This window comes from Miniopterus natalensis, chromosome 20 (genome assembly GCF_054644295.1).
Source record: "Miniopterus natalensis isolate mMinNat1 chromosome 20, mMinNat1.hap1, whole genome shotgun sequence".
Classification (NCBI taxonomy): Eukaryota; Metazoa; Chordata; class Mammalia; order Chiroptera; family Miniopteridae; genus Miniopterus; species Miniopterus natalensis.
The window spans coordinates 8,678,578-8,690,914 of NC_142100.1; the positions used below are offsets into that span (position 1 = coordinate 8,678,578).

At 38.4% G+C, this 12,337-nt stretch overlaps 1 protein-coding gene across 3 annotated transcripts in view; it reads left to right on the plus strand.

The window, feature by feature from the left end:
* The window catches only part of ARHGAP32 (Rho GTPase activating protein 32), a 215,422-nt gene that overhangs the window by 136,417 nt on the left and 66,668 nt on the right, over positions 1–12,337 (plus strand). For 2 of the 3 annotated variants that reach the window (XM_087828834.1, XM_016204467.2), the window contains exons 7-9: positions 2,276–2,368; positions 8,990–9,112; positions 10,870–10,947. In XM_087828834.1, the coding sequence (XP_087684960.1) occupies positions 2,276–2,368; positions 8,990–9,112; positions 10,870–10,947 (294 nt within the window). Of the gene's footprint in view, positions 1–2,275; positions 2,369–4,998; positions 8,110–8,989; positions 9,113–10,869; positions 10,948–12,337 lie in introns of those variants that run through there. The other variant, XM_016204465.2, reaches the window with a different exon arrangement.

The following is a 12,337-nucleotide window of genomic DNA, read 5'->3' on the forward strand; positions in this document are numbered from 1 at the left end:
TTAGTTTGTGATGGCAGGCTAGGTCTGTGCATCCACCTGCACTTCTGCCAAATATTTCTACTAAAAATATAGAAGATTTAAAGAAATTTTTTAAAAGGGAAGGGATTTTTTTTTTTTTTATAACATCAGAAAATCAAAAGAACCACCAGGGAATAAAAAATTGTGAGGCATATTTGAAAGTAGATGGGATAAGAATTATGAGGACAAGAAAATACAGCATAAACTACGTGTACAAGAAGACTGCAGAAGACAGATAAACGAGAGCTCTTATAGGTAAAAATAGCAGCAGTCGTGCTGCGTGACAACGTTCGGCCGACAGGGGAACGCAGGATTATAATGGGGCTGAAATTTCTGTGGCCTTGTGACGCAGCAGCTGCCGTAGTGTGGCTCAGTGCATTACTCACGTGCCTGTGGTGATGCTGGTGTCAGCAGACCTACTGCGCTGCCCATCACATAAAAGGATGGCACATACATTGTGTACAGTGCATGATACTTGATAGTGATAATACACAACTATATTTCTGGTTTATGTATTTATTATAATATACGTTTTATCGTTGTTTTAGAGTGTCCTCTTTTTGCTTGAAAATTGTTTGCTGGAAAACAGTGTGCCGTGTTATGCAGGCAGCAGCCTCATTCGTCTCATATTTGCCGTGTCTCTTGATTGCATCATTTTCTCTTGGGCTTGATTTAATCTCGTGTTGTTTTGTACAGTAGTAACGTGCTGTACTGGTTTGTAGCCCAGGAGCAATAGGCTGTACCACCTAGGTTTGTGTAAATGCACTCTGTGGTGTTCGCCCAATGATGAAATCGCCTAAGGATGCATTTCTCAGAACATCCCCATCAGTTAAGAAGTGCACGTCTGTAAACAGAATAACTGAGAAGAGCAAGCAGAGGGCTTTGAGGAGCATTAGTATACTCAGAGAGAAAGCGAAGCCATCACGTTCATGGAATGAGAGAATTTTACAAAAATAAAATAAATCAGAAATCTTAGAAATGAACATATGGTCATTTAAGTGAATTTTAATTATAGTAAATCTGAATAGCTGGACTACATACAGAACCAACAGAGATGAAGAGAAAATTAGTGAGCTGAAAGATCAAGCTTTGTAAGAATACAGCCCCAAAGGGATAAAAAGTTGGGGAAAAATGGCTGGGAAGCATGGAGAATAAATTGAGGAGTCCGTACTGTGTTTTCATTGGAAGTCACTAAAAGTTAATATAAGAAAATCCCCTAAAGATAAAAAAGGCACATTTTCAGATTAAATGGTCCCATTAAGTGCTAATATCATGAGTAAGAGGACATACTTCTAGAAACCTGTAGTAAAATTTCAAAATGCCAAAACAGAGAGAAAACCTGAAAAGCTTCTAGAGAGCAAAAACAGATTTTCTCAAAAGAACAAGAATTGTATCAGCATTAGAGTCCTCGGCAGCTACAGTGGATGCTTGAGAACAGTGCCAAATATCTTCCATGTCCTGAGGGGAAGCCATTTCAATTGTGTAATTAATTCCAAGGCAGTTAAGTATATAGGGCCAAGGAGCAACATCATCAGTCATGCAAGAACTGACACTACAGCAGAGTCTCGGGAACATCGTAAAACCACAGATTCTTTTGTATTGTGGAAAACCCAGAAGTCTCTCTCTCCGTTTTCCATCTATGTCTCTCTGTTGCATTTTTCTCTGTCACACTGTCTCAGAACATGGTCACTACCAAAAGGTCCCACATTTTTGTTTTAAGACAGCAACCAGACTGCGCTAAAATTTTGTATCATAATTCCTAATTCCTGCATCAACTCTTGTTAGGCTGGTTGGTGCTGTGTCATATTCCTGGACCCATCAGCTGGCCCATGGTGTGAACATGGCTGTTGTGCTGCAGCTGGAAAATTGCAGCATGTCATGGAGAAAGAGGTTGAGGGTAGTTGGGAGAAGCTGGGCAGAAGCTAAGTATGTCTTTGCTATCATTATCTTTTATATTTCCAATACAGAAATAGGAAGAAAAAGCAGTAAAATTAGAAGCTATAAAATAGTCTGTCCCCTGATGATGAGGGGTTAAAAGTCAAAGTTCTATACAAGACAGGGAATTCCTGTGTAAGTGCCTGTAGTTTCAGTTCATGGAACTATTGGCTCTGTGAAGAATCCTCTGTAACTGTTAAAATGTGAAAAAAACCTGCAGATTTGCTTTTTGCCTTGAAACAACCCATTTACAGCAGTTCTTCTTGCAGAGAGTAGAGTATCTTCACTCTGAGTTACCACTGAATCTTCTCTTTCCTTCCAGTCCGTCACACAGATGCTTATGGCTTACCTGTCCCGCCTTTCAGCTATTGCCGGCAACAAGATCAACTGTGGACCTGCCCTTACTTGGATGGAGGTATTATCTAATTCACCTCTTTGTAAGGTTTATTTTTAAATTATCTACTTAAGAAATTCAATATTAGTTTCATTTTGATAGGTATTAAGTTTTAGAAATCAAAGAAATTGAACTTATTCTATCTTTTGGAAGGATTTATATGTGACACAATAACATATAATTTGTTATCATCTCAAATCATTCTTTGATAATCCAGGAAACTAATTTTGATTTTGTTCTATGAGTCATAATGATACCTGTTATTTTGGTGTTTAATATATTAATGTATACATTTTGAAAGGTGTGTATATATTTTCAGTTTACTTAGTAATTGAAAATATTTAAAAATTATTTATGAATAAGATACTACTAGCCTTTTAAAGGAACTGATTTAAGAATAAGTCTTGCGTGACTTCTGGTCAGGATAGTGGAGCATGTAAACTCTGTGCTCACCTCCTCCCATGACCACATCAGAATTACAGCTGAATTATAGAACAATCATCATTGAGAACCATTTGAATACTAGCTGAAAAGAATTTTTATAACCAAGGATACAAAAAAGAAGCCATGTGGAGACTGGTAGGAAGGGTGGAGATGTGGAACGGGCAGGTCGCACACCCCTGGTGTGGTGATTAAGAATTGGGAGGAATATCTCAGCTCTGCAGGTCTCCCCTTAGGAGCAAGTGGTCCCAGCCCCACACTGGGCTCCCTAGCCCAGAGTTTCAGTGCCAGGAAGAGAAGCCCCGATAACAGTTTACTGTGAAAACCAGCAGGGATTGCATCTGAGAAAGAAAAAGGGACCAGGGTGCTCTTCTTAAAGGGCCCACGCATAGACTCATTCACTCACAAACTCACTTGAGCTAATAAGCTCCAGCACAGGGGCAACAGCTTGGAAAGTGCCAGGGACATATGGGAAGGAAATAAATTGATTAACTTCAGGACCAGGGTTATTGTGGCAGAACTCGAGGCAGTTAATCTGGCTAACACTGTTCTCCTGTCCTAGTGATATCCTGAGATCCCACCCCAAGCGACTCCTTTACCTAAGCAGCCTGCCTTGACTCATGCTATGGACTTTCCCAAAATATCTCAAACTTCTACAAACTGCAAACAAGCAGCTACAAACCACAAACAAGCAGCTCTAGCCTTGGCATGCTTCGTAGTTATTGCTAAGTGACCCCTAAGGCCAGCACAAGCAGCAACAATTCTCATCTTGCATTGTAACTCCCATCAGGTGACTCCACACTTGGCATAAGTGGTGGCCAGTTTTAGACTGGGAAGTAACTTCAACTAAGTGGCCCACAAGTCCAGTACAAGTGGCAGCTGGTCTTAACTCACGCTGTGGTACCCACCAAAGGGTCCCAAGGCCAGCACAAGTGGCAGCCAACTTCAGTACACAGTGTAGCCTCTCCCTAGCACCTTCAAACCCAACACAAGTGGCAAAAAATCTAGATCATTTTGTACCTTCCACCAAGTGGCTTTAAGCACAGCACAAGTGATGGCTGACCTTGATTTTCACCAAAGCCCCTCCTAAGAGGCTCCAGAAACAACACACCTGGTGTCCAGCTTCAGAGCACACCACAGCACCACTCACCCCTCTCCACAAATGATGCACTCAAAGGATGGACTACTCAGCAGCCACCTGAGCCCTGCTAAAGCTACTTGCTTTCTATGGGCTCAGTTCCTGCACAGTAGCTTATTCACTGTATTCATGGTCAGCCCTCAAAGGCAGTTAGCCTGAGGGCCAGCCCCACTCACTGGCTTATGAACAGCAATTGAGGCTCAAATACAATGGGAAGGTACACACAATCTACACAGGGCACATCCCCAGAGCACTTGGCTTATGTGACTAAGGAGACTGCATCACTGGGAACCACAGGACACCTTCTACATAAGGCCACTCTATTAATACTGGGAGACATAGCAGGTCTACGTAATACTTAAAAGCAAACACAGGGAGTCAGCAAAATGAGGAGACCAGAAATAAATGTCCCAAATAAAAGAATAAGACAAAACTTCAGAGAAACTACTAAATGAAATGAGATAAGCAGTTTGCCATATATAGAGTACAGAACACTGGTTATAAGGAGACTCAATGAATTTAGGTGAAGAATAGATGAATTCAGTGAGGATTTCAACAAAGACATAGAAAACGTAAAAACGGAGATAAAAAAAGAGAACTGGTCAGAAATGAAGAACACAATAACTGAAATGAAGACTGCATTAGAAGGAATCATACAGCGGATTAGATGAAGCAGAGGATTGAGTCAGTGATTTGAAAGACAAAGCAGCAGAAAACACCCAATTGGAACAGCAAAGAAAAATAAGAATTTCAGAAAATGAAGATAACTTAAAAGACCTCTGGTACAACATCAGGCATACCAGCATTTGCATCATAGGGCTGGCTACCAGAGGGAGAAGAGATTGAGCAAGGGATTAAAAACCAATTTGAACAAATAATGACTGAAAACTTTCCTAACCTGGTGAAGGAAAAAGACACACAAGTCCAGAAGGTGCAGAGAGTCTCAAAAAAGATGAACCCAAAGAGGTCCACACTAAGACACGTCATAATTAAAATGTCAAAGGTTAAAGACAAAGAGAGAATCTTAGAAGCAGCAAGAGAAAAGCAGTTAGTTACCTACAAAGGAGCTCCCATAAGACTGTCAGCTGATTTCTCAATAGAAACACTGCAGGCCAGAAAGGATTGGCAAGAAATATTCAGTGATGAGAAGCAAACACCTACAACCAAGATTGCTTTACCCAGGAAGGCTATCATTTAGAGTGGAAGGAGAGATAAAGAGTTTCCCGGAGAAGAAAAAACTAAAAAGTCATCAGCACTAAACCATTATTACAAGAAATGTTAAAGGGGCTTCTTTAAGTAGAAAAGATAAAAAATGTGAGTAAGACGATATAAGAAAGAAAAAGATTCTCACTGACAAAGGCAAACACTTAGTAAAAGCACTGAACCAACCGACTATAATGCTATTATAAAGGTTAAAAGGCAAAAAGTGGGAAGATCATGTGTAATTGCAACAAAAAATTAAGGGATACACACAAACACACATGAAACAAGTAAAAAATAATGACATGTAAACATGGAAGGGATGAATAGAAATTGTAGTGATTATAGAATGTATTTGAACTTCAGCTACCATCAATGTAAAATAGACTGCCTGCCATAAGCATAGTTTGGTATATATGAAGCACACAGTAACCTCAAACCACAAAGATATATAAGAATAAAAGACAATGGAATCTAAACGTAACACTATAGAATGTCATCAACATACAAGAGAAGACAGCAGGAGAATAGGAAAGGAACAGAAAACTTACAAAACAATCAGAGAACAATTAATAAAATGGCTGTAACCAAATACCTGTCAGTAATTACTTCACATGTAAATGGACTAAATGCTCCAATCAGAAGACATAGAATGGTTGAATGCACAACAAGCATGACCCATGCATATGCTACCTATAAGAGACCCACTTCAGGTCATAAGACACACATGGAAAGTAAAGGGATGGCAAAAGAGACTGCGTCAAGATTAAAAGAGAGAGGCCCAGATAAATAAAACTAGAAATGAAGGATAAGCGACATCTGACACCACAGAAATACTAAGGATTATAAGAAAATGCTAAAAACAGTTATATGCCAATAAATTGGACAGTCTGGAAGAAATGGATAAGTTCCTAGAAACATACAGTTATCCAAGACTGAATCAGGAAGGTGCAGAAAATCTGAACAGATCGATCACTACTAATGAAATCAAATCAGTAATGAAAAAACTGCCAACAAACAGATATTAGACCAGATGGCTTGGCAGGCAATTTTATCAAACATTCAAAGAAAAATTAATACTTGTCCTTCTCAAACTACTCAAAAAAATTGAGGAGGAAGGAAGGCTCCCAAACTAATTTTACGAGGGCCTGCATTATCCTGATACCAAAATCAGACAAAGACACTACAAAAGACAAAATTGGAGGCCAATATCCCTGATGAACATACATTCAAATATTCTCAACAAAATATTAGCAAACCGAATTTAGCAATACTTGAAAAGGTCATGTGCCACGATCAAGTGTGATTTATTCCTGGGATGCAAAGTTGGTTCGATATCTGCAAAATAATTAATGGGATACACCATATAAACAAAATCAAAGATAAAAATCGTGATCATATCAGTAGATGCAGACACAAAGCATTTGACAAAATCCAACATCCATTTATGACCAAAAAAACTCTCAGCAAAGTGGGGATAGAGGAAACAAACATACCTCAACATAATAAAGGCCATATATGACAAACCTACAGCTAACATCATATTCAGTGGTGAAAAGCTGGAAGCTTTCCTTTAATATTAGAAGCAGGACAAGGATGTACACTTTCATCACTTCTATTCAGCATAATATCGGATGTACTAGCCATAGTAATTAGACATGAAAAAGAATAAAAGGCATCCAGATTGGAAGGGAAGAAGTAAAACTGTCATTATTTGCACAGAGAACCCTAAAAATTCCATCAAGAAACTAGTAGAACTAATAAATGAATTCAGTAAAGTTGTAAGATACAAATTAATATTCAGAAATTGGTTGCATTTTTATACACTAATAATGAACTATCAGAAAGAGAAATTAAGAAAGCAATTCCATTTACAGTTGCATCAAAAAGAATAAAATATCTAGGAATAAATTTAACCAAGGAGGTGAAAAAGACTTACACTTGGAAAACTGTAAGACATCGAAGAAAGAAATTCAAGAAGATACAAATAAATGGAAGCATATACTGTGCTCATGGATAGGAAGAATTAACATTGTTAAAATGTCCACACTGCCCAAAGCAATCTATAGATTCAGTGCAATCCCTATCAAAATACCAATGGGTTTTTTACAGAACTAGTAAAAATAATCCTAAAATTTATATGGAACCAGAAATACCCCAATAGCCAAAGCAATATTGAGAAAGGATAACAAAGTTGGTGGTATTATGCTACCTGACATCAAACTATACTACAGGGCCATAATCAAAACAGCATTTTACTGTTATAAATAGCGACATAGTTCAATGGAATAAAATAGAGATCCTAGAAATAAAGTCATGTCTATATGGTCAGTTAATCCATGACAAAGGAGGCAAGAATATACAGTGTGGTAAAGACAGTCTCTTCAATAAGTGGTACTGGGGAAACTGGACAGACATGCAAAAAAAGAGAGAAACTAGACATCTTACACCGTATAGAAGAATAAGCTCAAATGGATTAAAGACTTAAATGTAAGACCTAAAACCATAAAACCCATAGAAGAAAACATAGGCAATAACTTCCTGTCATTGTTCTTAGCAATATTTTTTGGATACCTTTTTTTGAGGGAAGGATACAATAGAAAAAATAAACAAATGGGTCTGCGTCAAACTAAAACGTTTTTGTACAGCGGAGGAAAGCATCAACAAAGTGAAAAGACAACCTACTGAATGTGAGAAGATATTTGCCAACCACACAACACATTATATCGAAAATGTATCAGGAAGCCTTCAAGTTAACACCAAAAAAAGAAAACAACATGAAAGAACGCTCTGATTAAAAAATGGGCTGAGGACGTGAATAGACATTTCTCTAAAGACAGATGATGGCCAGTAGACTAATGAAAAGATGCTCACACCCTAGTCATGAGGGAAATGCACATTCCAACCATAATGAGTTCTCACCTCGCACCTGTGGGGGCGGCCATCAGCAATAAATCAAAAGCAACGAGTGCTGGCGAGGACGGTGAGAACAGGGAACCCCTTGTGCAGTGTTGGTGGGATTTTAAATTGCTGCAGCCGCTATAGAAAACAGTATGGAGATTCTTTGGAAAATTAAAAATAGAACCTTGCAATTAATTTAAAAATATGACCTTGAAATTCTTCTTCTGGCTATTTAGGCAGAGAAACCCAAAGCGCTAATTAGAAAAGATATGCACGCCCTTACACTCATTACAGCGTTACTTACATACAGTAGCCAGCGTCTGGAGGCAGCCCAGCTATCCGTTGCTAGTTGAATGGTACGTACACACAGGGGACTGTGACTGAGCCATAAAAAAGAATGACATCTTACCATCTGTGACAGCATGGATGAACCTAGAATTACTATGTTATGTGTAATAAGTCAGGCAGCGAAAGACAAATATCATGTGAGTTCGCCTGTATGTGGAATAAACGAAATAGAAAAAAGGAATAAGCCTTGGGATACAGTACCCAGTGACTATGTTAGGTATTTTTCCTTAATTTGCATTGGAAACTGGAAGGCAGGAAGGGAAGTAGAAAAGCTGTAGAACTTAGAGCCCAGTCCGTTTGCATTGAGATCTTGGCACTTTCACTCTTGTCTGTGTGATCTTGGACAGATTATTTTATCCGTTGCAACTTGTAGCTCTAGCATCTTCATCTTTAAATGATGACAATTAGTGCCTTTTCGAGCTCTGAGGATTAACTTAAATCCTGTGTTATGTGCACAGCACAGTGACTGGCGTATTTTAAGTATTCTATAAATGATGTGTGTTTTTTAAAAAAATACTCTTTGGGTGATAGTTTTCCTAAATCAAATTGAATGTCCAAGAAGCCTTTGCGAGCCCCGTGTCTTTCGCCATCTCACGGCACGTCTTTTGCTGTAGATTGATAATAAGGGGAACCACCTCCTGGTGCATGAAGAATCGTCCATCAACACGCCTGCAGTCGGCGCTGCGCATGTCATCAAGAGGTACACCGCCCGGGCCCCCGATGAGCTGACCTTAGAGGTAAATGCCTAAAGTTGCTTCCCTGTTGGCTCGGTCCCTGCCACCTTTCCAGCCTCATCCTTAACTGTGTTAATCGTTTTTTAATTAAAAGCACCAGTTTTTTTTATACCCCATTATCTCTTAACCTGGCATGCCATCTATTTTTACTTAAATGACTGCGCTTATCTTTGAAAATTTTAGCTTCAGCGTCTCCCATTTCTTCTGAGAAGTCGTTGCTGCTCTCCTTTCCCTACTCCATGCAAATACACGTCCCCCAGAAGTCGGGACTTAATGGCATTCTGAACCATTCTCAGGGCTTATCACTGACGCATCACTTAATTACATGCAATCATAATTGTTCCCCTGTTTGTCTCTTAGCTTCTTGAGAGCCAGGTCTCAGTCTTTTCTTCTTTGTCTGTTTATTTAGCACCTAAAAACGATACCCAATGGTACTTTTTTTCTCATTGTTTGTTCAAAGATTGAGCTAATGGGCAGGGAAGAAGAGAAATCAACATTTCTTACTTTCAGATGCAAAAGGAGGGAATTAAATTTCTTCCTTTAATATTGGCTGATGAGAGATACAAACCAAAATGCTGACCGTTCCTCAGCTTAAGGAACAAGGGTATACAGTTTTACTGTGTAGAATTGGAACTGTTCTCAAACTTAAGTTTTGGGTTCTATACCAAAGGAATGTAGATCTTGAAAGATGCCAAGTCCATTAGCAAATGTGGCTTTGTGAAGATGACTCTTCCCTGACTTAAGAAGTTATCGTGAATATACAAAGAAAAGCCTTAAAGCAGCATCACGTCCATTGGTCATACCGCTCTGAAATACTTAACTTTGTTCCGTCACAGAGATCATCACTTGCTTTGATGGAAGAATGTAACTCCCATTACATCTGCTATTAAAAACTATTATTGTGATTTTATATTTATGATTTTGTAAAAGTTCCTACAGACTCATTAGTTTTATTTTATTTTATTTTTTAAAATATATCTTTATTGATTTCAAAGGAGATGGAGAGAGAGATATAGAAACATCAGTGATGAGAGAGTCATTGATCAGCTACAGCCCGCAACCCGGGCATGTGCCCTGACTGGGAATCGAACCCCGATCTTCTGGATCCTAGGTTGACTCTCAACTGCTGAGCCACGCCCGGTCGGGCTCATTAGTTTTATTTTAGAGTGAAGGTAGTAAGCTATTGTACCATCTATTGAAAGCAGTGTAGTTGTCAGCAGATTTTACGCTTCCTGAGAGTAACCCAGCAGTTGTAGACATGTTAGGCCTTTCCTATATGATTAAATAAGATAATGTCAAGTGCTCAGCACAGTGCCTGGCATGTGGCAAGTGCCCCCTTGCTGTGGTATTAATAGAAGCTGCTGTTGCTCTAAACATGAGCATTCATATCTGCCTTTTATAAGTGAGTCTGGTCACTTTCAGTAGCAGCAGTAACAGGATTTTAGCAGAAGTATTGACGATGGTATGATCGATGCCTCGCCTTCAGAAATCTTGCGCTGTCAGCCTGGCTTTCTGGAGTCACTGCTCACGTGACACTGAGTCCCAGTCTGTGCTGCTTTACATTTCGTAACCCTCTCCTTAACAAATGGTTGAGATGATTAAATTCTTTACAGAAAGAAGTGTATGTTTTTTTCAGAAACAATTAAGCTGGAGAGTAAAATAGTACTTTAAACTTTTGCCACAGTTCAGATTAAATTCTAGATGAAACAGTTGGTTTAAAATTTGACTAAAAACATTTCCCTTAATTTTTTTTCTCCTAGGTGGGTGACATTGTTTCCGTTATTGACATGCCCCCGAAAGTGTTAAGCACGTGGTGGAGAGGCAAGCATGGATTTCAGGTAGGCAATAGAGAATCGGGTGTGGAGAAGTTCAGAGAACAGTTTTTCTTGATCCTTCGGTAATGTTTTGGTTTACAGCAGGTGCTGGCAATAGACTTTATCATCAGAATTCTGTGTGAGACGATAGAAAAATGTAGCTGATATTAGACTTGGATTTTCTTTTCTAGTTACTATTGTGGTTATTTTTAACTCCTTCTTTTCTAAAAAATGTGAGCAGAATCACAGGCCTGACGATCACTTTGCGATTATCTGGCCTCTGTGTTGCTCTGTGTTGCTCTGTGTGTGACTCTGTGTTGCTGCTAATCTCCCTTTATCTGTTATAGAAATATCTATAGCAGTTTAATCTAATGATTAATACCAGAAAAATGATATCCATATTACCCTACAAATTATTTGTTTGTACAGTTGGGGTCCCCCTTCATCTGTGCTCTGATTTCTAGGTTGCTGGGAATAATTGGTACCTTTGATTAAATATAAAAGTAAATGGAAGACTGGGGTTATCTTTTTTCTATTAAAGGGTCAGTTCTCCGTGTTCATGGAAATGAGATATAAACTTTAGGGTCACAGATTGGATAAAAAATATATTTGGCTTTAAAATGACAGTTATGTTTTGGTCTAATATTGTTACCTTATAATCTTGGACAAGTCACATGCTTTCTTTGGACTTTAGTTTCTTCTACTTCATCTCAGTATTTCAGTTCTATGATTGTAAAAATATTAGGTTTCCCTTCTTTCATGTAACAAACATGCATTAAGTATTGAGTCTGTGCTAGGCATAGATTTATCTTCCTAAATCTTTTATTTAGAGACACACAAATTAGTTTTATTGCCTAAACAAACTAAATTTAAAAAAATAGAATAAAATAACTAGTTAAAAATTAGTTTATTGCCAAAACAAATTATTTAAAATAAATACAGGTTTTATTAACTTCAAGAGTTGATTTGTAATTGATAATGAAAGAGTTTTTATATAAAAAATACTGGTTGGTCTTGGAAAGGCAGTCATATCTGTTTAGGTCATGTTGGAATATGTCTGTGATTTGGGTTGGTGGAACACCCATAAAACCAGGAGCAGGTCTTCAATGTCACTGTCAGACTTCATTTAAAAAGGGAATCTAATACTTTAAGGAAAGAATCCACACAATTCTCTCTTCCTTGCTGTTCCTAAACAGTAGTCTGTTTGTAAGTGAGTCTTATTATGGTTTATTGCAGGGAGGCGTGAATGGGAGGGCAGGTGCTAAAGCATCTGCTATGTGCAAAGTATTGTGAGGCTCTTCATACATGTTTTCTTTAATCTTCCTAAAGCTTCACCATAGTTGTTACCCCCATTTTATGGAGAGGATACAGTTTTGAGAGGGTTAATAAACACCTAAGACGCCAAGTCAGTAAG